Source organism: Oryzias latipes, chromosome 18, assembly GCF_053564925.1.
Source record: "Oryzias latipes strain Hd-rR chromosome 18, Olatipes_Hd-rR_3.1".
NCBI classification, from domain to species: domain Eukaryota; kingdom Metazoa; phylum Chordata; class Actinopteri; order Beloniformes; family Adrianichthyidae; genus Oryzias; species Oryzias latipes.
The window spans coordinates 36952375-36980048 of NC_136254.1; the positions used below are offsets into that span (position 1 = coordinate 36952375).

Genomic DNA, 27674 nt, shown 5'->3' on the forward strand with positions numbered 1-27674 from the left:
CAGCAGACAGACACACAGCAGACAGACACGCACACACACACACACAGCAGACACACACACACACAGCAGACAGACACGCACACACACACACACACAGCAGACACACACACACACAGCAGACACACACACACACAGCAGACACACACACAGCAGACAGACACGCACACACACACAGCAGACACACACACACACAGCAGACACACACACACACAGCAGACACACACACACACAGCAGACACACACACAGCAGACAGACACACACACACACACAGCAGACACACACACACACAGCAGACACACACACACACACAGCAGACACACACACACACAGCAGACACACACACAGCAGACAGACACACACACACACACAGCAGACACACACACACACAGCAGACACACACAGCAGACACACACACAGCAGACAGACACAGCAGACACACACACAGCAGACAGACATGCACACACACACACACAGCAGACACACACACACACAGCAGACACACACACAGCAGACAGACACGCACACACACACAGCAGACACACACACACACAGCAGACACACACACACACAGCAGACACACACACACACAGCAGACACACACACAGCAGACAGACACACACACACACACAGCAGACACACACACACACAGCAGACACGCACACACACACACACAGCAGACACACACACAGCAGACAGACATGCACACACACACACACAGCAGACACACACACACACACAGCAGACACACACACACACAGCAGACACACACACACACAGCAGACACACACACACAGCAGAGACACACACAGCAGAGACACACACAGCAGACACACACACACAGCAGAGACACACACAGCAGACACACACACACAGCAGACACACACAGACAGAGACGTGCCAACATCAGGTCTCAGATTATGCAGATAATCTCTGACATAATCCATCATAATCCTGGTAAACATTCTGCCAACACACCGCTGACCCGTGTTCACGGACGTTCTCTGCTCTCCGTCTTCCACCAGTCTCATGCCATCAAAGAGCAGCACCTTTACCTGGTTGTCACGGTAACAAACTGGCAGAAACTGTTTGGACTGGTTTGGTGGGTGAGCAGAACTTAGCAGAGCGTGCTGTGAGTCCGGGGTCACCGTGGCGTGACCAGCTGTTCCTGAACATCTGCCGCTGGAGTTTGGCGCCTAAATCCAGCCGTCTGTCGGTCACCGGCCCCCTGCGCTCTGATTGGTTGGATTAGACCAACAAGATTAGGGCGAGCACTGCTGCATACGGCAGAAGAAGGTGGACGGTCGCCGTGGACACCAGAAGTCAGACTAGACAGGTATGTGGGAGCTCCAGGTGAGGGGGCGGAGTCTGGGTCAGAGGTGACAGGTGCAGGAGGACCAGGTTCTCCTTTCAGGAGGGCCAGGTTCTCCTAGTCTGGATGGTTCTGAGCTACAGAGGACCTGAGGGAAAGGGACTGCAGGCTAAAGAGCGGAGGATCTGAAGGTCTGGTCCTGGACTGACACGGATTAGTCCAGATGGTCCAGATGGTCCATGTGGTCCAGATGGTCCAGGTGGTCAAGGTGGTCCAGGTGGTTCAGGTGGTTCAGGTGGTCCAGGTGGTCCAGGTGGTTCAGGTGGTTCAGGTGGTCCAGGTGGTTCAGGTGGTTCAGGTGGTCCAGTTGGTTCAGGTGGTTCAGGTGGTCCAGGTGGTTCAGGTGGTCCAGGTGGTCCAGGTGGTCCAGGTGGTCCAGGTGGTCCAGTTACTCTTTCATAAATGGAACAATCAGGACAGACCGTTGAGCAGAGACAATCTGACAGACAGAGACATCCTCAGGAAAAGCTGCCTTCAGGCGTGTCGTTAGACTGACATGGATCATAGGATCCACATCTGTACAGAAAGTCTTCCTGGTGGACCATCTGACCCCACTCAGTCCACCTCCCATCCTGGGCTGCAGTGACCTCAGACCCCCATCAGAGGGCGACAAGGGTCAGTCCATGCATCAATTTAAAAAATGTGGTTCAGGACAACACAGACATTTTCTGAAGCATGGGGAAACATCTGAACCTCCAATAATCTGAAGGTTTTCACAGACCTGCAGCCTCCCTCTCTAGAAGCCCCGCCCCTTTAGGGAGAGACAGGAAGTACAGAGTCGCTGGAAACAGAATGAATGATGGGAAAATGGTCATGGCCCACAGGTGAGGTCAGGGGTGAAGCTGCAGCTGGCAGCAGAAGGTGGGGCTTCAAGGACCATCAGCAGCTTCTCAGAACAGGTACAGGTGAGGCTGACGTGACTCCGCCCTCTCCGCTGTCTCCTCAGTGGGAGCCATGTTTGTAGGACGCGCCTCTGCAGCCGGAGCGGCCGGACCGTCAGCCGGACCTGCAGGAAAGAGCGGGAAGTTCAGCGTGGAGGAGCTCTATGGATTCACAAAGAAGCCCAAGGTGAACAGAGGGAATTCTGGGAAACCGGAGAAGAGGGACGGCAGGAAAGAGGCCAAGGAAAAAGAGGAGTCTGTGCTGGCCTCCCACATCCTGGACGCCGCCAGGAGGCTGATGGAGAGGAGGCGGCTGGAGATCTACCTGAAAGAGTGTGGCGTCACCATGGAGCAGAGAAGCATGACCTACAGGTGAGAGGCCGGCAGACAGGTGAGAGGTCGGCATACAGGTGAGAGGCCGGCATAAAGGTGAGAGGCCGGCAGACAGGTGAGAGGCCGGCAGATAGGGGAGAGATCGGCATAAAGGTGAGAGGCCGGCAGACAGGTGAGAGGCCGGCGGACAGGTGAGAGGCCAGCAGACAGGTGAGAGGCCGGCAGACAGGTGAGAGGCCGGGAGACCGGTGAGAGGCCGGGAGACAGGTGAGAGGACGGCAGACAGGTGAGAGGACGGCAGACAGGTGAGAGGTCGGCATAAAGGTGAGAGGCCGGCAGACAGGTGAGAGGTCGGCATAAAGCTGAGAGGCCGGCAGACAGGTGAGAGGCCGGGAGACAGGTGAGAGACCGGCAGACAGGTGAGAGGCCGGGAGACCAGTGAGAGGCCGGGAGACAGGTGAGAGGACGGCAGACAAGTGAGAGGACGGCAGACAGGTGAGAGGACGGCAGACAGGTGAGAGGACGGCAGATAGGTGAGAGGCCGGCAGACAGGTGAGAGGCCGGCAGACAGGTGAGAGGCCGGGAGACCGGTGAGAGGCCGGGAGACAGGTGAGAGGACGGCAGACAGGTGAGAGGACGGCAGACAGGTGAGACGACGGCAGACAGGTGAGAGGACGGCAGACAGGTGAGAGAACGGCAGACAAGTTAGAGGCCGGCAGACGGGTGAGAGGCCGGCAGACGGGTGAGAGGCCGGGAGACGGGTGAGAGGCCGGTAGACGGGTGAGAGGCCGGGAGACGGGTGAGAAGGCGGGAGACGGGTGAGAGGCCGGCAGACAGGTGAGAAGCCGGGATACCGGTGAGAGGCCGGGAGACAGGTGAGAGGCCGGCAGACAAGTGAGAGGCCGGCAGACAGGTGAGAGGCCGGCGGACAGGTGAGAGGCCGGCAGACAGGTGAGAGGCCGGCAGACTGGTGTGAGGCCGGCAGACAGGTGAGAAGCCGGGAGACAAGTGAGAGGCCGGCAGACAGGTGAGAGGCCGGGAGACAGGTGAGAAGCCGGGAGACAAGTGAGAGGCCGGCAGACAGGTGAGAGGCCGGCAGACAGGTGAGAGGCCGGGAGACAGGTGAGAAGCCGGGAGACAGGTGAGAGGCTGGGAAACAGGTGAGAGGCCGGCAGACAGGGAGAAGCCGGGAGACAAGTGAGAGGCCGGCAGACAGGTGAGAGGCCGGCAGACAGGTGAGAGGCCGGCAGACAGGTGTGAGGCCGGCAGACAGGTGAGAAGCCGGGAGACAAGTGAGAGGCCGGCAGACAGGTGAGAGGCCGGCAGACAGGTGAGAGGCCGGGAGACAGGTGAGAAGCCGGGAGACAGGTGAGAGGCTGGGAAACAGGTGAGAGGCCGGCAGACAGGGAGAAGCCGGGAGACAGGTGAGAAGCCGGGAGACAGGTGAGAGGCCAGCAGACAGGTGAGAGGCCGGGAGACAGGTGAGAAGCCGGGAGACAGGTGAGAGGCTGGGAAACAGGTGAGAGGCCGGCAGACAGGGAGAAGCCGGGAGACAGGTGAGAAGCCGGGAGACAGGTGAGAGGCCGACAGACAGGTGAGAGGCCGGGAGACAGGTGAGAAGCCGGGAGACAGGTGAGAGGCCGGCAGACAGGTGAGAGGCTGAATCCAGCCTGAGACGTTCCGTTCATTGATCTCCTCAGAACCACAGGTTCTGCTAGAGAACCTTTCAGAACGCTAAAACCATTTCTGTTTATGGAGGATGAAGAGTTTGGACCGCTGAGTCTTCATCAGTAGGTTCAGCATCATCATGTCACCATCAGCTGTGTGTGGTGGGCGTGGCCTGTCAGTGGTCCCAGTCAATCCCTCCCTCTGGAGGTGTGGCTGGATCCTAACCAAGAGAACAGGTCACATGATCAGCAGCCTGGTAGCGTGTGCTGTGGCGTGTAAACGGCGTGCAGCCAGACTAGCACACACAGCAGCAGCGTGCACGATGGCGTGCACAGTAGTGATAATGACAGCAGTTCCTGCTCCTCTTCAGACGCACTTTGAGCTCCTGGTCCCCCCCAGGGTCTCCTCTGAAAGGCCCCCTCCTCCCCCGCTCCTCTTCATCAGCCTGCAGGAGGAAGAGGAGGCTTCGTCCTGCAGCCGTGCATTAGTGCACAAAGCAGCTCTGCATCAGCGAGCACGGCTGTCACTATTTTTACCCGCCAGAACAATCGCTCAGCTCTGAGCTGCAGGTGAGGAGGCGGAGCTTATGAGGCACCATGCCATAACACAGAGAAAGGGGGGGGGGGGGTCAGCTCTGGAGCCTCAAGTTTCACTCATTAACTTTGCAGAAAGTCATTCATCACAGCTTGCACACCGCCCGGACGTGCACGCTCTCTGATGTTCACAGGGCTATGGTGAGCATGCTCCTATGACGTGCACGTCTCTCTGACGTGCACGTCAGAGAGACGTGCACACTCTTCATCAGAGAACCTCCTGCAGAGACCCAGAGGAGGATTCTAAAGTCAGCATGATCGGCTTCATTTTTGTCTCAAGTTACAGTTTCATCCAAAGTTATAGTTTTATTTAAAGTTACAGTAGCATTCAAAGTTCCAATTACATTCAAAGTTACAGTTACATTCATAGTTACAGTTACATTGGAAGTTACAATTACATTCAAAGCTACAATTACATTCAAAGTCCCAATTACATTCAAAGTTCCAATTACATTCAAAGTTCCAATTACATTCAAAGTTACAGTTACACTCAAATTTACAGTTACACTGGAAGTTCCAATTACATTTAAAGTTCCAATTACATTCAAAGTTCCAATTGCATTCAAAGTTACAGTTACATTCAAAGTTATAGTTACATTCAAAGTTACAGTTACACTGGAAGTTAGAATTACATTCAAAGTTCCAGTTACATTCAAAGTTACAGTTACACTCAAATTTACAGTTACACTGGAAGTTCCAATTACATTTAAAGTTCCAATTGCATTCAAAGTTACAGTTACATTCAAAGTTACAGTTACATTCAAAGTTACAGTTACACTCGAATTTACAGTTACACTGGAAGTTCCAATTACATTCAAAGTTCCAATTGCATTCAAAGTTACAGTTACATTCAAAGTTACAGTTACACTCGAATTTACAGTTACACTGGAAGTTCCAATTGCATTCAAAGTTACAGTTACATTCAAAGTGACAGTTACACTGGAAGTTACAGTTACATTCAAAGGGACAGTTACACTGGAAGTTACAGTCTCATCGTCTGCATCATGTGACGTGAAACATTCCTTCAGGAACAGGAAGTGGAAGCTGGCAGATGAGAGTCATGGAGGACCGTCTTCCTGGAACGTCATGTTCTCATTTCTGAAGAAGTGGGGGGTGGGGGGTGGAGTGAAGCCTTTGAAGCTTTGAGGCTTCGTTTAGAAGCAGAAGCTGTAGACCTGAATGCAGCGCCGTTCTCTGGATGGACTGGTTCCTCATCTGGATCTGTCCCACAAAGAGGAACGCGCTGCCGCCTTCAGCTGACTCTCCCTGGGTGGGGTGGGGGGGTGGGGGTGGGGGTTGCTCAGTGGCGTGCTCAGTGGCGTGCTCAGCGGCGTGGTCGCTGAGGCGTTTCAACCTCTGCCGCTTCTCTAATCCACATCAACCACTGGCCCGGGGCGACCCACCGACCCCCCCGCACTGAAGTGGCCCTGCATCAAGGAGGGCCTGCTGGGGGAGGGACGCCGAGGCGGGGGGAGGGGGGGTCATCATGTGATCAACCACATTTCTAAGAGAAAAAACACAAAAGCAACACAAAGCATCACATGACCGTAGGAAACCCCCCCCCCCCCCACTACAGGAATCACTGGGGGGGGGGGGGGGGGGGGCTGTAGAGTCAGGAAGTTCCTCTGCAGTTCCTCTGGTGGCCTCAGGCAGCACTGTTGAGCAGCTGCTTGTGGTTTGTTGTGTTGTTGTTTTGTGAGTCTGTGTGGAGGTTGTGGATCCTCTGACGTTCCTGAGCAGAAAAGATTTAGAACGTTTCCAGATCCTTTATGAACCAAAGTGGAGATTTAGAGTCTGTGGTGGTCTGGTTTGGATCCACTGACATGCTCTTCCTCTGAGGGTTACAGCGTGTGTGTCTTCGTGTGTCGTTGTGCACGTGGAGGTTGTTCGTTCTGTCAGGCTGCCCTCTCTCTACTCATTGTTGTGTGGCTCTGAATGGGAGGGGCTTGCTGGCCGTTCTGGTCTGTCAGCTGGAGGGGGAGGGGCTTGCAGCCGTCATGGTCTGTCAGCAGAGCGGTCCAGAGGAGCAGCGCTCTCCTCTCAGGGAGTTTGTCTGGCTCCTCTGACCTGGTGGGACGCTCTTCATCTCCTCCTCCTCCTCCTCCGGGATGGTGTGACCTGCAGGAGAGTGGACGCCTCAAACTTCTTCCACTCATGTCTTCTGTTGCCATGGTGAAGGGCGACCTTGGCGGCGGCGTGAGTCTCTGAGAGCAGACGTCCAGATTGACAGCGTGATCTTGTAGACGCCGACATGCAGGTGTCCATCGCATGTAACATGGGCGGGGGTGGCGGTGGAGGCGGGGCCAGTGAGCATCAGCTGAAGGAGCGGCGAGCAGCCAACAGCGCCACCTGCCAGGTGAAGGTAAGGGTGGAGCCGACAGCCAGGCACACCCTGCTTGGCCACGCCCACATGAAGGAGGCTCTTGGTCGTCATAGCAACATGAAGTACAGGTGAGGCAGTGAAATGCTGGGACAGGTAGACGTGGGATCAGAAGCTTTGATGCAGAGGGCTGCGGGGGGGGGGGGGGGGGGGGGGTTACCTGATCAGGTAACGCAGCGTGAAATATTGATGATGTAACCACAGCTACGGTCCAGCTGTTGATGCTGGTTCCTGAACGCCATACGCCGCCAACGCTCAGGATGTGGTCATCAGCATGAACACCTGATGATGATGAGGATGAAGGTCATGATGAAGATATTGCAGATGATGATGAAGATGGTCATGATGAAGTTGATGGTAGTGATGAAGATGGTCATGATGAAGCTGATGGTAGTGATGGTGATAATGTGGACCAATCAGGAAGTAGTCAATATTAACACGTGAGGTGATGATGATGATGATGAAGATGTGGTCTTGGTATCCCACCTGGATCTCAGTTTCAAGCATTAGCATTAGCATTTCTAGAAGTCTAGACAGACCTGATGACAACAACCAATCAGGAGGGGTCAGCTGTTTTATGGGTGGGGCCAGTTCTTTTATGGGTGGGGCCAGTTGTTGAGGGAGGGGCAGCTATTGTGGGAGGGGTCAGCTGTTTTCTGGGAGGGGCCAGTTTTTCTCTGGGGGGGGCAGTTGTTGTGGGAGGGGCCAGCTGTTTCCTGGGAGGGGCCAGTTGTTTTCTGGGAAGGGCCAGTTGTTGTGGGAGGGGCCAGCTGTTTTCTGGGAGGAGCTCATATCTGCCAATGTCTCATGAGGGGGAGGAATGGAGGATTGTTAGTTTCGACCCCCCCCCACCATGATGATTGATGATTGATGGGTGATTGATGGGTGTTGGCAGTTTTGTAAATGGTGTTTGCTTATTTAGCACTTCAAAGGCCCAGAGGGCTTTACAGTCCCAGTCCCATCTACTCACACTCACACACACAAACACACACACACACACACACACACACACTGCAACCCGTCCCAAATATCAACACTTTTCCTAAGAAGGAGCTGAGAAACCTGCAGACATATTGGGTGCCTGTGGTACAGTGGTCGACCTCTGATCGGAAGTTTGCTGTACGATTCCCGCCTTGCACGCCCGTGTGTCGAAGTGTCCTTGAGCAAGACGCTGAACCCCACCTTCCCTCTGGTGGGAGGTTGGCGCCAGTGATCAGCAGTGTGCGTCTGTGTGTGTGTGTATCTGCGTGTGTATGTGTTTGTGTAGGTGTGTGTATCTGCGTGTGTATGTGTTTGTGTAGGTGTGTGTGTCTGCGTGTGTATGTGTTTGTGTGTGTGTAGGTGTGTGTTTGTGTAGGTGTGTGTGTCTGTCAGGTTCTTGTGGGACAGACTCACTAAAGCTGTTCTGCATGCAGTCATCTGATGTTCTGCAGTTCTCTCTGAGTTCTCTGAGGTCCAAAAGTGTCACAGTGCTGAATCTGTGGATCATCACTGATGTTTGTGAGAAGCAGAAACTGTTTCCCTAAAATCTGTATGTTGGTTCTGGACCGGTCCACTCATGAAACCATCACTCGTTCACAGGAACCTGGGGAAATCTGGACTTAGAGTGTCCTGCTTAGGCCTCGGTGAGAACACGCCGTCACATCCAGACGTGTTCCACCTGCAGAACCACAATCACAATGTTCATGTGTTGACAGGAACCTGGGTGACCTTTGGCTCCCAGATGTCTGACGAGGTAACCACTGCACCTGTGTTTGTGTGTACGTGTCTATGTGTGTTTGTGTGTACGTGTCTGTGTGCATGTGTGTGTGTGTGCTTGTGTATGTGTGGTGATGTGTGTGTTAGTGTGCATGCGTGTTTGTGTTAGTTTACCTGTCCATGTGTGGTCCTGTCCCTCTAACCACAGATGAACGCTGCTGCACGCGCTCAGTGGGTCTGTCTGCTTGCAGATGGCGGAGAGCGTGATGACGCTGGCGTTTGACAGCGGCGTGAACCTGTTTGACACCGCTGAGGTGTACGCGGCGGGCAGGTACACACATGTGTGGTCTTTGTTGTGAGGAAAATGAAACGTTGGTCTCAAAGTTTTGAATCTTTCTGTCAAAATTCCTGGAAACATTTTTAAAGATATTTAGTTAATGTTTTAGGATTTAGAACATTTGTTACAGAGAACTCTCAGAATCTGCTTAATTAATTCAGTGTTCCATTGATGCTCTATTGATGTTCTATTGATGTTCCATTCATGTTCCATTGATGTTCTCTTGATGTTCCATTCATGTTCTAATGATGTTCTAGTGATGTTCCATTCATGTTCCATTGATGTTCTAATGATGTTCTAGTGATATTCTATTTATGTTCCATTGATGCTCTATTGATGTTCCATTGATGTTCTATTGATGTTCCATTCATGTTCCATTGATGTTCTAATGATGTTCTAGTGATGTTCTATTCATGTTCCATTGATGTTCTATTGATGTTCCATTCATGTTCCATTGATGTTCTAGTGATGTTCCATTAATGTTCTATTGATGTTCCATTGATGCTCTAATGATGCTCCATTAATGTTCCATTGATGTTCTATTGATGTTCCATTCATGTTCCATTGATGTTCTATTGATGTTCCATTGATGTTCTATTGATGTTCCATTCATGTTCCATTGATGTTCTAATGATGTTCTAGTGATATTCTATTGATGTTCCATTGAAGCTCTATTGATGTTCCATTGATGTTCTATTGATGTTCCATTCATGTTCCATTGATGTTCTAATGATGTTCTAGTGATGTTCTATTCATATTCCATTGATGTTCTATTGATGTTCCATTCATGTTCCATTGATGTTCTAGCGATGTTCCATTAATGTTCTATTGATGTTCTAGTGATGTTCTATTGATGTTCCATTGATGCTCTAATGATGTTCTATTGATGTTCCATTCATGTTCCATTGATGTTCTATTGATGTTCCATTCATGTTCCATTGATGTTCTATTGATGTTCTAGTGATGTTCTATTGATGTTCCATTGATGCTCTATTGATGTTCCATTAATGTTCTATTGATGTTCCATTCATGTTCCATTGATGTTCTATTGATGTTCCATTCATGTTCCATTGATGTTCTATTGATGTTCCATTGATGCTCTATTGATGTTCCATTAATGTTCTATTGATGTTCCATTCATGTTCCATTGATATTCTATTGATGTTCTATTGATGTTTTAGTGATGTTCTATTGATGTTTTAGTGATGCTCTATTGATGTTCCATTAATGTTCTATTGATGTTCCATTCATGTTCCATTGATGTTCTATTGATGTTCCATTCATGTTCCATTGATGTTCTATTGATGTTCCATTCATGTTCCATTGATGTTCTTTTGATGTTCCATTCATGTTCCATTGATGTTCTTTTGATGTTCTATTGATGTTCCATTGATGCTCTAATGATGTTCCATTAATGTTCCATTGATGTTCTATTGATATTCAATTGATGTTCTAGTGATGTTCTATTGATGTTCCATTGATGTTCCATTGATGTTCTATTGATGTTCTAGTGATGTTCTATTGATGTTCCATTGATGTTCCATTGACGTTCTATTGATGTTCCAGAAATGTTCCATTCATGTTCTATTGATGTTCCATTGATGCTCTAATGATGCTCCATTAATGTTCCATTGATGTTCTATTGATGTTCCATTCATGTTCCATTGATGTTCTATTGATGTTCCATTCATGTTCCATTGATGTTCCATTGATGCTCTATTTATGTTCCATTAATGTTCTATTGATGTTCCATTCATGTTCCATTGATGTTCTATTGATGTTCCATTCATGTTCCATTGATGTTCTATTGATGTTCCATTCATGTTCCATTGATGTTCTATTGATGTTCCATTGATGTTCCATTGATGTTCTATTGATGTTCCATTAATGTTCCATTAATGTTCCATTAATGTTCTATTGATGTTCTAGTGATGTTCTATTGATGTTCGATTGATGCTCTATTGATGTTCCATTAATGTTCTAATGATGTTCTATTGATGTTCCATTCATGTTCCATTGATGTTCTATTGATGTTCCATTCATGTTCCAATGATGTTCTCTTGATGTTCCATTCATGTTATAATGATGTTCTAGTGATGTGCGAATGATATTCTATTGATGTTCCATTGATGCTCTATTGATGTTCCATTGATGTTCTATTGATGTTCCATTAATGTTCCATTGATGTTCTATTGATGTTCTAGTGATGTTCTATTGATGTTCCATTGATGCTCTATTGATGTTCCATTAATGTTCTATTGATGTTCCATTCATGTTCCATTGGTGTTCTATTGATGTTTTAGTGATGTTCTATTGATGTTCCATTGATGCTCTATTGATGTTCCATTAATGTTCTATTGATGTTCCATTCATGTTCCATTGATGTTCTATTGATGTTCTAGTGATGTTCTATTGATGTTCCATTGATGCTCTATTGATGTTCCATTAATGTTCTATTGATGTTCCATTCATGTTCCATTGATGTTCTATTGATGTTCCATTCATGTTCCATTGATGTTCTATTGATGTTCCATTCATGTTCCATTGATGTTCTATTGATGTTCCATTCATGTTCCATTCATGTTCTATTGATGTTCCATCAATGTTCCATTGATGTTCTATTGATGTTCTAGTGATGTACTATTGATGTTCCATTTATGCTCTATTGATGTTCCATTAATGTTCTATTGATGTTCCATTCATGTTCCATTGATGTTCTATTGATGTTCCATTCATGTTCCATTGATGTTCTATTGATGTTCCATTCATGTTCCATTGATGTTCTTTTGATGTTCCATTCATGTTCCATTGATGTTCTTTTGATGTTCTATTGATGTTCCATTGATGCTCTAATGATGTTCCATTAATGTTCCATTGATGTTCTATTGATATTCAATTGATGTTCTAGTGATGTTCTATTGATGTTCCATTGATGTTCCATTGATGTTCTATTGATGTTCTAGTGATGTTCTATTGATGTTCCATTGATGTTCCATTGACGTTCTATTGATGTTCCAGAAATGTTCCATTCATGTTCTATTGATGTTCCATTGATGCTCTAATGATGCTCCATTAATGTTCCATTGATGTTCTATTGATGTTCCATTCATGTTCCATTGATGTTCTATTGATGTTCCATTCATGTTCCATTGATGTTCCATTGATGCTCTATTTAATTCAATTCAATTCAATTTTATTTGTATAGCCCAAAATCACAACAACAGTCGTCTCGATGGGCTTCGAAGTAAAACATGAAATCAAAAGGATCACGAATACAAAGAGTTCAATAGAAAAATACTAAAATGAACTAACAAACTGACTAAGCTATACTGGCATCCCTGCCCTTAGACCCCCCTTCGCGGTAAGGAAAAACTCCCAAAAAAACCGGATTCCGGAAAAAACGAAGAAACCTCAGGGGTGCCCACATGAAGGAGGGATCCTCCCCCAGGACGGACAGGCGATTTACCAGAACTCTTAGAGAAGAATTAACTTATCTAAATCTACAACTACATATATAAAGTCCAGCAGACGAGCTTCATCCAGCCGTGGTTATCGGGACAGTCAAAGGCGCGAGTCGAGCCGGAGACAGGAACCACAGCCAGGTGTAGGAGCAGGAGCAGAGGCGAGGTACTCGGTCAGGTACAGAGCAGAGACGAGCCAGAGATGAGCCAGAGGCAGGATCCACAGCCAGGTGTAGGAGCAGGAGCAAAGGAGAGGTAAACGGTCAGGAACTGGAGCACGGATGAGCCAACTGGAGTCTGGAAGCACTCCCACTCCCCAGGAGGGGAGAGGAAAAGAGGGACAATACATGAATCGCACTGCACCAAACAGAGGCATGGAGAACTAAATGATAAATAATGATCAAGAATAGAGGAGAGGAAGGGTAGAAGTAAAAAAGGAAAGAGGACAGAACCCCAGTGTACCATAGTTACCCCAGCTTCAACTTCTAGCAGCCTTTTAAAAGAAATAGTTATTATTAAGTTTAATTTAAACAAACTAACATTAAGTTAAATAATCTCTGAATACTAACTAGTCTGACAATAAGCCTGTCCAAAGAGGAATGTTTTCAGTCTAACTTTGAATGTAATTTATGTTCCATTAATGTTCTATTGATGTTCCATTCATGTTCCATTGATGTTCTATTGATGTTCCATTCATGTTCCATTGATGTTCTATTGATGTTCCATTCATGTTCCATTGATGTTCTATTGATGTTCCATTGATGTTCCATTGATGTTCTATTGATGTTCCATTAATGTTCCATTAATGTTCTATTGATGTTCTAGTGATGTTCTATTGATGTTCCATTGATGCTCTATTGATGTTCCATTAATGTTCTATTGATGTTCCATTCATGTTCTAATGATGTTCTATTGATGTTCCATTCATGTTCCATTGATGTTCTATTGATGTTCCATTCATGTTCCAATGATGTTCTCTTGATGTTCCATTCATGTTATAATGATGTTCTAGTGATGTGCGAATGATATTCTATTGATGTTCCATTGATGCTCTATTGATGTTCCATTGATGTTCTATTGATGTTCCATTAATGTTCCATTGATGTTCTATTGATGTTCTAGTGATGTTCTATTGATGTTCCATTGATGCTCTATTGATGTTCCATTAATGTTCTATTGATGTTCCATTCATGTTCCATTGGTGTTCTATTGATGTTCTAGTGATGTTCTATTGATGTTCCATTGATGCTCTATTGATGTTCCATTAATGTTCTATTGATGTTCCATTCATGTTCCATTGATGTTCTATTGATGTTCTAGTGATGTTCTATTGATGTTCCATTGATGCTCTATTGATGTTCCATTAATGTTCTATTGATGTTCCATTCATGTTCCATTGATGTTCTATTGATGTTCCATTCATGTTCCATTGATGTTCTATTGATGTTCCATTCATGTTCCATTGATGTTCTATTGATGTTCCATTCATGTTCCAATGATGTTCTCTTGATGTTCCATTCATGTTCTAATGATGTTCTAGTGATGTTCCATTCATGTTCCATTGATGTTCTAATGATGTTCTAGTGATATTCTATTTATATTCCATTGATGCTCTATTGATGTTCCATTGATGTTCTATTGATGTTCCATTCATGTTCCATTGATGTTCTAATGATGTTCTAGTGATGTTCTATTCATGTTCCATTGATGTTCTATTGATGTTCCATTCATGTTCCATTGATGTTCTAGTGATGTTCCATTAATGTTCTATTGATGTTCCATTGATGCTCTAATGATGCTCCATTAATGTTCCATTGATGTTCTATTGATGTTCCATTCATGTTCCATTGATGTTCTATTGATGTTCCATTGATGTTCTATTGATGTTCCATTCATGTTCCATTGATGTTCTAATGATGTTCTAGTGATATTCTATTGATGTTCCATTGAAGCTCTATTGATGTTCCATTGATGTTCTATTGATGTTCCATTCATGTTCCATTGATGTTCTAATGATGTTCTAGTGATGTTCTATTCATATTCCATTGATGTTCTATTGATGTTCCATTCATGTTCCATTGATGTTCTAGCGATGTTCCATTGATGTTCTAGTGATGTTCTATTGATGTTCCATTGATGCTCTAATGATGTTCTATTGATGTTCCATTCATGTTCCATTGATGTTCTATTGATGTTCCATTCATGTTCCATTGATGTTCTATCGATGTTCTAGTGATGTTTTATTGATGTTCCATTGATGCTCTATTGATGTTCCATTAATGTTCTATTGATGTTCCATTCATGTTCCATTGATGTTCTATTGATGTTCCATTCATGTTCCATTGATGTTCTATTGATGTTCCATTCATGTTCCATTCATGTTCTATTGATGTTCCATCAATGTTCCATTGATGTTCTATTGATGTTCTAGTGATGTACTATTGATGTTCCATTTATGCTCTATTGTTGTTCCATTAATGTTCTATTGATGTTCCATTGATGTTCCATTCATGTTCCATTGATGTTCTATTGATGTTCCATTAATGTTCCATTGATGTTCTATTGATGTTCTAGTGATGTTCTATTGATGTTCCATTGATGCTCTATTGATGTTCCATTAATGTTCTATTGATGTTCCATTCATGTTCCATTGATATTCTATTGATGTTCTATTGATGTTTTAGTGATGTTCTATTGATGTTCCATTGATGCTCTATTGATGTTCCATTAATGTTCTATTGATGTTCCATTCATGTTCCATTGATGTTCTATTGATGTTCTAGTGATGTTCTATTGATGTTCCATTGATGTTCTAGTGATGTTCTATTGATGTTCCATTGATGCTCTATTGATGTTCCATTAATGTTCTATTGATGTTCCATTCATGTTCTAATGATGTTCTATTGATGTTCCATTCATGTTCCATTGATGTTCTATTGATGTTCCATTCATGTTCCAATGATGTTCTCTTGATGTTCCATTCATGTTATAATGATGTTCTAGTGATGTTCGAATGATATTCTATTGATGTTCCATTGATGCTCTATTGATGTTCCATTGATGTTCTATTGATGTTCCATTCATGTTCCATTGATGTTCTCTTGATGTTCTAGGGATGTTTCATTGATGTTTTAATGATGTTCCATTAATGTTCCATTCATTTTCTTTTGATGTTCCATTAATGTTCCATTGATGTTCTATTGATATTCTATTGATGTTCCATTGATGTTTTAATGATGCTCCATTAATGTCCCATTGATGTTCTCTTGATGTTTTAGTGATGTTCCATTGATGTTTCATTAATGTTCCGTGTTTGTTCTCCGTGTTTGTTCCTCCCATCCTCTCTTGTTCCGTTACATTTGGAGATGAAGTTCACTCAAACATCTGCCAAGCTCAGTGTTCTTGTAGAGCCTTTAGATGAACAGTGGCATGTTCTGGATGGGTTCCTGCACAGACTTGAGCAGATAGAAATGTTCTCTGTCATGTTCTTGGTGAGGAACTCATGCACGTGCACCTCGGGCTGACGGCGGTTTGTGTTTCAGGGCGGAGACGACGCTGGGAAACATCCTGAGGAAGAAAGGTTGGAGGTAAGAACCAGCAGCCGTGATGCGTTCAGGTTCCAGGACGTTCTAGTTGTAGTGGATCTATGTTCTGATGGGACTGCAGTTTGCTTTCATCTTTTGGATTCAAACAAACATTTGATGAATAGTAATTATCATAAAATATGTAGGAGATCTCCACAGGAGAACTGTCATAGCAGCGCCCCCTGCAGGAGAGCAGGAGACACTACATTCTGTTTGACACAAACAATGATGATGATGATGATGTAGAGGAGTTATTTTTAGCAAAAATTTATCATTTAAATATTTTAGAAAATACTTTTGTAAATTGAACTCAATTTTCCAACAGTTCATCGGTTTCTAAGGTCTGCAGGTTCCCCGCCCTTCATCATCTCCTCTTCCTCTGTAGAGCCTCTCACTGCTGTGTGTCTATCTTCATCAGGAGGTCCAGTTACGTGGTGACCACCAAGATCTACTGGGGAGGACAGTGAGTGCTGCGTTCTGACGTTCTCTGTTCCTGTTCTGATGCCAGAATCCTGATTGACGCTCACACTCAGAAGAAACACTTCCATTAGGAAGTTCTTCTCTGCAGAGGTTCTGCTTCTGCTGGTTCCTCCAGAACCTCCTCTTAGAACCTTCAGTGTGTCTCAGGTTCTCTGTTAAACTGTCCTGATGGATGAAGTGGTTCTGCTGGTCATGGGATGAGGAGCAGATGGATGAAGGTAACTGTACTGACACCTGTGTGTTTGTGTTCCCACAGAGCAGAGACTGAGCGAGGGTTGTCACGGAAACACATCATTGAAGGTAAACAAACATGACTGGTATCTGCGCAGAAACCACACACCTGCAAAACACCTGTACAACACCTGCAAAACACCTGTACAACACCTGTACAACACCTGCAGAACACCTGCAAAACACCTGTACAACACCTGTAAAACACCTGTACAACACCTGTAAAACACCTGCAGAACACCTGCAAAACACCTGTACAACACCTGTAAAACACCTGCAGAACACCTGTACAACACCTGTAAAACACCTGTACAACACCTGCAAAACACCTGCAGAACACCTGCAAAACACCTGTACAACACCTGCAAAACACCTGTACAACACCTGTAAAACACCTGTACAACACCTGTAAAACACCTGCAGAACACCTGCAAAACACCTGTACAACACCTGCAAAACACCTGCAAAACACCTGTACAACACCTGTAAAACACCTGTACAACACCTGCAAAACACCTGCAGAACACCTGCAAAACACCTGTACAACACCTGCAAAACACCTGTACAACACCTGCAAAACACCTGTACAACACCTGTAAAACACCTGTACAACACCTGTAAAACACCTGCAGAACACCTGCAAAACACCTGTACAACACCTGCAAAACACCTGTACAACACCTGTAAAACACCTGTACAACACCTGCAAAACACCTGCAGAACACCTGCAAAACACCTGTACAACACCTGCAAAACACCTGTACAACACCTGTACAACACCTGCAGAACACCTGCAGAACACCTGCAAAACACCTGTACAACACCTGCAAAACACCTGCAAAACACCTGTACAACACCTGCAAAACACCTGTACAACAACTGTACAACACCTTCAAAACACCTGTACAACACCTGTACAACACCTGCAAAACACCTGTACAACACCTGCAAAACAACTGTACAACACCTGTACAACACCTGAAAAACACCTGTACAACACCTACAAAACACCTGTACAACACCTGCAAAACACCTGTACAACACCTGCAAAACAACTGTACAACACCTGCAAAAAACAAGCGCAAAACACCTGCAGAACACCTGCACAACAACAGCTAAACATTGTGAAACCACATGTACGCCTTTGCATTCCATCCATGCAGCAGCAGAGGGAGCCACCTTCTATTTTCAGCTGATGCAAACGTTTCTGCAGACGTTTTTCTCTGACCTAAAGGCCGTCAGCGTGACTTGGACCCCATAGCTGCTGTTTGTAAACAACAGGAGGAGGGGGCGGGGTCTGATACATGATGGTGGTTAGCAGCTGAACATCCAGACTTCCTTCTCTTCTTCTGATGGAGGGACATGTGAAGCAGAACTGCTGCTTTGCTGATGATCAGCTGGAAGTGCTCTTCATCGTCATCTGATTAACCATCATTCCTGCAGTTGGTGATGTGTAGAGATGAAGAGCATCCTGACGTCGTCTGCAGGGGGTCACAGCAGCTTTAGGAGGCTCAGTGGGAGTCAGTCAGGCTGGATTAGAACAAGCTGGTGTTCATCAATCATCGCCGCCTCACAGCTGCCGGCGGTTCTGGTGACTTAAACGGATCTAAATTTAACCTCCGTCAGGCCAGGACCACCGGACGCTGCAGACCAGCTGCTGTGACCGGACACCATCGTTGTAGCAGAGAGGGGGGATGATGTGTGTGAATGTGAGTGTGTGTGTGTGAATGTTTTTGTGTGTGTGTGTGTGTGTGAATGTGATTGATTGATTTTCTTTGATTTAGTGCTAGAGTCATATAACCCCACATGGGCTGATATGACACTGGAGAACAAGATACAGAAAAAAGAAAATAGAAACATCACAAAAATACAATAACAAACTCTACAAAGTGTCCATTCTTATTGTTCATGCCTTTAACACAAAAATTGCCAAACAAAAAATGTCATTTTCAAAAAGCCAACATAAAATGCTGTCTTCAGATAATCAAAACAACTTTCTTTTCTATCACCTCATACAAACAAAGTCTCTGTTTTTTGTACAAAGGACAATAAAACAGAGAATGAACCTCATCCTCCACCACTGGCAGCTCACAGTCTTTCCTCCTCAGGAACGCCTTAAAGCGCCCTACTTCCACCTGTAGGGGGAGCACTCCTGCTCTAAGTGGAGCACGTGAGGACCTTTGTCCTCTTTTTAAGTTATACATAACATATGGCTCAGAGGAAAATGTGTCCTTAATTTGCACATAAGTTCGTAATTTTTATCTATCTTATAGTTCAAACAATTAAAAAATAATGACTGTAGGTTCACAGAATGTTCAACAAATATCAGCTCTATCACAATCAAATATTTTAGGTGCAAGTCTCCCTGCAGGTAAAGTCACCAGCCGGTTCCATAATCTGAGAACTTCTGCTCTTTGTTTGATCACACAAGGTCCCCCCCATGCCCCCCCCCCCATGTCCCCCTCAATGGCGGCTTTAGTGGTGAACCTGTGTACACCCAGAAAATATCTCATTGCCCTGTTTTGAACCTTATCACACTTCTCACATCGTCCAATTTACTAAATGTGTCAAAACTCAACTCAGGACAGACCTTCATCTTATTTATCACTGCACTAAGCTCCTCCCAGCAGAATCTGATAACAGCTGCTTTCCTTCTGAGAACATCATATTTTTATGAAAAACAAAACCAAGATATTTATAGGTATCAGTAAACATGAGAGTAGTTTTACCAAAATAAAACAGAAAATTACTTTGAGGTACTAAAGGCTTTCTAAAATGAACCATTTGTGTTTTATCACTATTGATAGTGAGTCTCCATTTGTTACACCAGTCATTCATTGTATTTAACATTCCTTGTAATTGTATTTCCTCATCAGCAATCAAAATAATATCATCAGCATAAAGTAATATGCTCAAGTTCCAGTTATTGATATCAATACCTAAGTTAGTTTTCTTAATTTCTTGAGCTAAATCGTTGACATAGATAGAAAAAAGAGTTGGTGAAAGAACATCTCCTTATTTAACTCCAAATGGTAGAAAACCATCCTGTTTTTAGGTCATTCACCTGCACACAGGCTAATGGAGCCTTGTACAAAGCTTCAATTGCTTTATAAAATTGACCATTAATACCATACATAAGTAATTTATATTGAAGAAGATCTCTGTCTATCGAGTCAAATGCTTTTTTTAAATCCACAAAACAAACAAAGGTACTTTTACTTTCTTGCAGTCTAGCTCTCACCACCGAGGACAGAACATAAATATTGTCAATACACGCTCTATTTCTCCTGAATCCATTCTGCTCCTCTACAAGGACTTCGCTTGTTTCTAGGTATTCAGATAACCGATTATTTAAAATACTAGAAAACACTTTATACACGGTACTCAGGAGGCTAATGCCTCCATAGTTCAGAGGAACTCTTGGGTCTGCTTGAGGGGGTTTTGGAATCGGCTTGATGATCCATTTAGACCAAATAGATGGTATAAAGCCATCCTTAAAACAGAATCTAAAGAGACAATGTAGAGTATTTAACAATTTAGGACACCTAAGAACCTGGTTGGATAGTTCATCCACACCAGCAGCTTTATGAAGTTTAGTTTTCTGAAGGACTTTTAGAACTTCCTCAGTTGTAATATCCTGATTTATTTTGTCAGAGTAGTTCAGAGAAAGTTTTATACGACTGTCTCCAAGCAGTTTTTTGGATTTGGACATATTCAGAAAAAACTGGTCATCAACAGGTGGGAACAACTATTACAGGTAAACAAGTTTTCATGATCTGACTCTATCCTAGGCACTTTAACGTTGGGAGGTGGGTCATCTAGACCCACTAGACAGTGCTCTGAACCTTTTTTCTTCAATTATTTGTGATCTTCACTGGTGTCCATGGATTACATGAAATCTTTCCACCTTTATCCACCTTTGTCATGGTAGGGAGAACACCTCAATGGAAGGGGGGGGTCATCTAAGGGTTAACAGCTGCTCTGTTAGAAAGACAGATTCTCCAGAGTCTGTTAGAATCTCATGTGGAACCGTTCTTGTACTTTTAGGTCCAAGTTTATTGATTTCCTCCAAAATAGCTGTGACTTATTATTTTGCAAATGTAGTTGTAGCTGAAGAGCTTTACCCCTGAAACGTCTTTTAAATAATCTGAACTTTTCATCAAAACCACTCTGACAGTTTTTAGACACAGAAAGAAGCTCTCTCTCTTTTTTTCAGGACTATTTGTTTGAATTTTAAATCCTTTTTCTCTGTTAGACATCATTTTTCCCATAGACTCTACAGTTCATTGTTCCACTAAGGTTGTCTACTTTGACACATTCCTTCATTGCTTTTATAGTTTTGTTTTGCTCTATTTTTATCCATTTCTTTATATAAAACATTACTAAACCATTCATAACTGTGGTTCATGTGTCTGTCTACCTTCCCTCAGCTCCCTGTGAATGTGAATGTGAATGTGTATGTGTGTGTGTGAATGTGAATGTGTATGTGTGTGTGTGTGTGTGTTAGTGTGTGTGTGTGTATGTAAATGTGTGTGTGTGTGTTAGTGTGTGGGTGTGTGTGTGAATGTGTATGTGTGTGTGTGAATGTGTGTGTATGTAAATGTGTGTGGGTGTGTGTGTGTTAGTGTGTGTGTGTATGTAAATATGTGTGTGTTAGTGTGAGGGAACAGGTGTGTGCCTAGCTCAGGTGTGCAGTTGTGTGTTTTGGATCACATCTTCATGTCACTTTGATAACTTTGTGTTAAGTGAAGACAACAACACAAACTCACACTAGATCATCTGTTTCTGCCTTTAATGACTGAAAAGACTTTATGACTAAATCAGAATCCTCTGATGAAGACTAAGACCAAGGACCCGATTATCTCACCTGGATTGGCGTCATCGGGGCCCCACTCTGGAGCCAGGCCTGGGGTTGGGGCCCTTCCCAGGGGCCCCGGTCAGGCTCAGCCCAAAGAAGTGACGTAGGTCCACTCTCCCATGGGCCCACCACCCGTAGGAGACCTCCAAAGGGGCCGGTGCAATGTGGTTTGGGTGGCAGTCGAAGGCGGGTGCCTCGGCGGCCCAAACCTCGGTCATGGAACTTGGCTTTTGGGAAGTGGGACATTCTCTCTCTGGGAGGGAAAATGTGTTCATATGCACTGCAGCAGTGACTGGACCTCACCAAGATGGCGGTGCTCTGCTTACCATGAGGAACCACGTGATGTTTCCTCTAGCCATAGAACTCATTGGGTTTAGCTCCCGCCACGAGTGGGCGGAGCTACAGTCAAAGGTTTTTCTCGCCTCCTTATGACAGACAAAAGATGCTGAGAGATCCGGTGCTCTTATTTTGAAAAGCTCCTCCAAGCTTCGGCAAACTTCTCCTTGTTAAACCAGAACCTGTGTGAAGAACACAGAGCTGATGTTCTGGTGATTGTAGATGTTCTTATCACAGAACATTCAGGATTTACCGCAGAACAGCAGATGAAAACACGGATCTGGACTCCCTCACATCCGTCATGGTGGAGTCCTGACAGCTGCAGCGCTTCTCTTCCTGTCTTCTGTCCCTGAAGCTGAACTGGTTTTGATCATTGATGCAGTCATGGACCTGAGCAGGTTTCTGTGTGTGTGTGTGTGTGTGTGTGTGTTGCAGGTCTGCGCGGCTCCCTCTCCAGGCTGCAGCTGGATTACGTGGACATCGTCTTTGCTAACAGGAGTGACATCAATGCCCCCATGGAGGGTGAGAACACTGAGACCCCCCCAGACCTGTGCGGTAACAAGCGGTTTACCTGCTGACAGGTGTTGGGGTCGTCTGTAGCGGACAGGACGGCGCTTAGTGTCAGGCTTCTGACAGGTTGTGGGTCTGTTGTGTTGCAGAGATTGTGCGTGCGATGACCTTTGTGATCGATCAGGGTCTGGCCATGTACTGGGGAACGTCACGGTGGAACGTGGTGGAGATCATGGTAACACAAACGCACATCTGCAGCACAACGACAACACCAGGAGGACCTCACAGGCCTGCATGTCTCCTCTTCATGCCTCATCTGTGTGTCTCGTTTGCATCTCACCTGTACGCATCATCGTTGCGTCTACACCTGCCGGATGTGTCTCACCTGTGTCTCTCACCTGTGTCTCTCACCTCCCTCACCACCATCCATACCTTTCTCTCTGGTGTCTGTTTCCTCTGGATGCCTCAGCTGTGTGCATCACCTGTGCCCCCCCATCTCTCCTAATTATGTCTCACCTGTCCCACCTGTGTGTCCGTCAGGAGGCTTACTCCATTGCTCGGCAGTTCAACCTGATTCCCCCGGTGTGTGAGCAGGCGGAGTATCATTACTTCCAGAGGGAGAAGGTGGAGCTTCACCTGCCGGAACTCTACCACAAGATTGGTATTCATCACACCTGCATCACACCTGTATCACACCTGCACACACACCTGTACACACATGTATCACACCTGTCAACACACCTGTACACACATGTAACACACCTGTACACACACCTGTACACACACCTGTACACACATGTATCACACACACAGACCTTTTCAGTGCTGCTTCTTCCTTCACGAATGTGTTTTTTAGAATTTGCACCCAAAATGAAGTGCCCCTCTACCTCCTTCTCCTCCCACCTGTGCACAGGTGTTGGTGCCATGACCTGGTCTCCGTTGGCGTGCGGCCTGCTGACGGGAAAATACATTGATGGAGTTCCAGAGAGTTCCAGAGCAGCCATGAAGGTACGACTACCACTGACACTAAAGTGAGAAGTACACACTGAGAAGTACACACCTGGGTGTGTGAAGTGTGTTCTCTGCATTTGCCCCTCCCCCGGGGGGAGCTGCAGCCACGACCAGCCCCCCCCACCCAAACCCCTAATACTGAGTTTTTAGTTTGACTGTGCCGTGGATTTGAACTCATGACCTTCCAGTCTCAGACACTCCACCACAAGGCCGCTGAGCTGCATGTTATTGTGTGTTTTGTGTACCTGCAGGGCTACACCTGGCTGAAGGAGCGTCTCTATAGTGAGGAGGGCAGGAAGCAGCTGAGGAAAATCAAAGAGCTCCACCTTCTGGCCGACAGGCTGAACTGCACCGCCGCTCAGCTCGCCATAGGTACCATCATGGGGGGTGGGGGCCCCTGACGTCAGGTGACCTTTAGGTCTGATCATGGGGGGTGGGGGGCCCTGACGTCAGGTGACCTTTAGGTATGATCATTGGGGGTGGGGGGCCCTGAGGTCAGGTGACCTTTAGGTATGATCATTGGGGGTGGGGGGCCCTGAGGTCAGGTGACCTTTAGGTGTGATCATTGGGGGGTGGGGGGCCCTGACGTCAGGTGACCTTTAGGTATGATCATTGGGGGTGGGGGGCCCTGACGTCAGGTGACCTTTAGGTATGATCATGGGGGGGTGGGGGGCCCTGAGGTCAGGTGACCTTTAGGTGTGATCATTGGGGGGTGGGGGGCCCTGAGGTCAGGTGACCTTTAGGTGTGATCATTGGGGGTGGGGGGCCCTGAGGTCAGGTGACCTTTAGGTATGATCATGGGGGGGTGGGGGGCCCTGAGGTCAGGTGACCTTTAGGTATGATCATGGGGGGGTGGGGGGCCCTGAGGTCAGGTGACCTTTAGGTATGATCATTGGGGGTGGGGGGCCCTGAGGTCAGGTGACCTTTAGGTGTGATCATTGGGGGGTGGGGGGCCCTGACGTCAGGTGACCTTTAGGTATGATCATGGGGGGGTGGGGGGCCCTGAGGTCAGGTGACCTTTAGGTGTGATCATTGGGGGGTGGGGGGCCCTGAGGTCAGGTGACCTTTAGGTATGATCATTGGGGGTGGGGGGCCCTGAGGTCAGGTGACCTTTAGGTGTGATCATTGGGGGGTGGGGGGCCCTGAGGTCAGGTGACCTTTAGGTATGATAATTGGGGGTGGGGGGCCCTGAGGTCAGGTGACCTTTAGGTGTGATCATGGGGGGGTGGGGGGCCCTGAGGTCAGGTGACCTTTAGGTGTGATCATTGGGGGTGGGGGGCCCTGAGGTCAGGTGACCTTTAGGTGTGATCATTGGGGGTGGGGGGCCCTGAGGTCAGGTGACCTTTAGGTATGATCATGGGGGGGTGGGGGGCCCTGAGGTCAGGTGACCTTTAGGTGTGATCATGGGGGGGTGGGGGGCCCTGAGGTCAGGTGACCTTTAGGTATGATCATGGGGGGGTGGGGGGCCCTGAGGTCAGGTGACCTTTAGGTGTGATCATGGGGGGGTGGGGGGCCCTGAGGTCAGGTGACCTTTAGGTGTGATCATGGGGGGGTGGGGGGCCCTGAGGTCAGGTGACCTTTAGGTGTGATCATGGGGGGGTGGGGGGCCCTGAGGTCAGGTGACCTTTAGGTGTGATCATGGGGGGGTGGGGGGCCCTGAGGTCAGGTGACCTTTAGGTGTGATCATTGGGGGGTGGGGGGCCCTGAGGTCAGGTGACCTTTAGGTGTGATCATTGGGGGTGGGGGGCCCTGAGGTCAGGTGACCTTTAGGTATGATCATGGGGGGGTGGGGGGCCCTGAGGTCAGGTGACCTTTAGGTATGATCATGGGGGGGTGGGGGGCCCTGAGGTCAGGTGACCTTTAGGTATGATCATGGGGGGGTGGGGGGCCCTGAGGTCAGGTGACCTTTAGGTGTGATCATTGGGGGTGGGGGGCCCTGAGGTCAGGTGACCTTTAGGTGTGATCATTGGGGGGTGGGGGTCCCTGACGTCAGGTGACCTTTAGGTATGATCATGGGGGGTGGGGGGCCCTGAGGTCAGGTGACCTTTAGGTATGATCATGGGGGGTGGGGGCCCTGAGGTCAGGTGACCTTTAGGTGTGATCATTGGGGGTGGGGGGCCCTGAGGTCAGGTGACCTTTAGGTATGATCATGGGGGGTGGGGGGCCCTGAGGTCAGGTGACCTTTAGGTATGATCATGGGGGGGTGGGGGGCCCTGAGGTCAGGTGACCTTTAGGTATGATCATGGGGGGTGGGGGGCCCTGAGGTCAGGTGACCTTTAGGTATGATCATGGGGGGGTGGGGGCCCTGAGGTCAGGTGACCTTTAGGTATGATCATGGTATTGAAGGCGGAGCTGCAGTCCAGGAACAGTAACCGTAAGTGTTTAGTGTCCAGATGTTGCAGGGTGTATTGGGGGGGGGGTAGGGTCACCCTGTCTGCTGATCTGTTGGGGCAGGAGCCAAACTGATGGGGTTCATACGCGACCATATAGGGGTCACAGGTCGTTCATTGTTGTGATGTTTGAGGAGCACGATCACGGAGGACTGGAAGCCTCTGGAACAGTTTCCTGAGAGAGGAAGACGTTGAAGATGTTGAAGACGTCCGTGTCCACGTCTGCTGAAAGCAGAAGAACTCCAAATGCGAGACAGTCCTGGTGGTGGTGGAGAAGGAGAACGCTGGAGAGACACCGTCATGAGTTGAGGAGGAGCCAGAACCTCCACAGCAGCTGGAGGAGGAGCAAAGACAGAGATCCAGAGTCAGGAGAACCTGGAGTTCATCCACTGAACCACAGAGGAGACAGATCCACAGTCTGACAGCCAGAAAACACTGAACAGAGGACAGACTGGATCAGAACCAGGGACCGGAAACGGGTCACAGACCACAAAACCTGTGACCTGCTGGACCTGACCTGAGGAACCCTGAAGGGTCCAAGAAGGGAGGAACAGTCAGAGGAGAACCATCAGAACCCACTGGTGGAGAGGAACCAGGAGGAGAACATTACCAACACCACAGACATGACAGGTTCTCCGTTCGGGTTCTGCGTGTTGATGTGTGTGTTTGTGTGTTTTGCAGCCTGGTGTCTGCGCAGTGAGGGCGTCAGCTCGGTTCTGCTGGGGGTCTCCAACCCGGACCAGCTGCTGGAGAACCTGGGCGCTCTCAGAGTAACTGAAACTTCCAGCTCTGCTCTCTGATTGGTCCACTCTGGAGGGGGCGTTAACCATCCCACTCTCTTTCTCTAAGGTGCTGACACAGCTGACTCCGCCCCTCATCTCTGAGATGGATATGTTGCTAGGCAACAAACCACGAAGCACCAAGAAGGAAAGGAGTTGAAGAAAACTTTATTGAAACTGTCCAGTGAGACGACAGTCTGCTGTAGTCATGGAAACAGAGAAGCAGAGACATTCTCCTCAAATATTATGTTCATATTCCAACATGAAGCTTCATGAGTTTAATCAACAGTCATGAGCAAAACCAGGAAATAAATAATCAAACTAAAGTTTAATCCAAATGTTTGTTTTTATAATCGTGGATGAAATCTTCACTTTAGTAACAACAAACTTTTATTTTGAAGGTCTTTGAAGGTTTCCTGTTGAATTCACCCTCACTTATCCCACTTTCATCAATCTTTTCTATTTTAATCATTTATCCATCCCTCACTCGGGGTCATGGGGGCAGCAGTCTGAGCAGAGATGTCCAGACTTCCCTCACCCCGCCCACTTCCTTCAGCTCCTCTGGGGGGGTTGAGAGGTGTTCCCAGGCCAGCTGACAGAGCCTCCGCCCAGTGGGACATGAGGAACACCTCCCCAGGAGGCATCCAGACAAGATGCCCCAGCCACCTCAACTGGCTCCTCTGGATGTGGAGGAGCAGCGGTTCTACTCCGTGGTTGATTTAGCTCCTCCCCCTATCTCTAAGGGAGCGTCCAGCCCCCTATGGAGGAAGCTCA

At 46.9% G+C, this 27674-nt stretch overlaps 1 protein-coding gene across 3 annotated transcripts; it reads left to right on the top strand.

Moving 5' to 3' along the window:
* Positions 1-1245: 1245 nt before the first annotated feature.
* Positions 1246-27232, top strand: LOC144987450 (voltage-gated potassium channel subunit beta-3-like). Of its 3 annotated transcripts, XM_078936876.1 has the most exons (15): positions 1246-1334; positions 2317-2623; positions 8807-8850; positions 8923-8960; positions 9175-9254; positions 16264-16308; positions 16724-16768; positions 17042-17085; positions 22646-22732; positions 22870-22955; positions 23261-23381; positions 23634-23728; positions 23983-24103; positions 26803-26891; positions 26971-27232. In XM_078936876.1, the coding sequence occupies exons 2-15, from the start codon at positions 2325-2327 to the stop codon at positions 27058-27060; spliced, it is 1284 nt and encodes a 427-aa protein (XP_078793002.1). In that variant the 5' UTR covers positions 1246-1334; positions 2317-2324; the 3' UTR covers positions 27061-27232. The 3 variants fall into 3 exon arrangements, with proteins under 3 accessions (XP_078793002.1, XP_078793004.1, XP_078793003.1); XM_078936878.1 differs by lacking the exon at positions 2317-2623 and having other exon boundaries at positions 1284-1334; XM_078936877.1 differs by lacking the exons at positions 1246-1334; positions 2317-2623 and adding an exon at positions 6890-7296.
* The last annotated feature ends 442 nt before the right edge of the window (positions 27233-27674 follow it).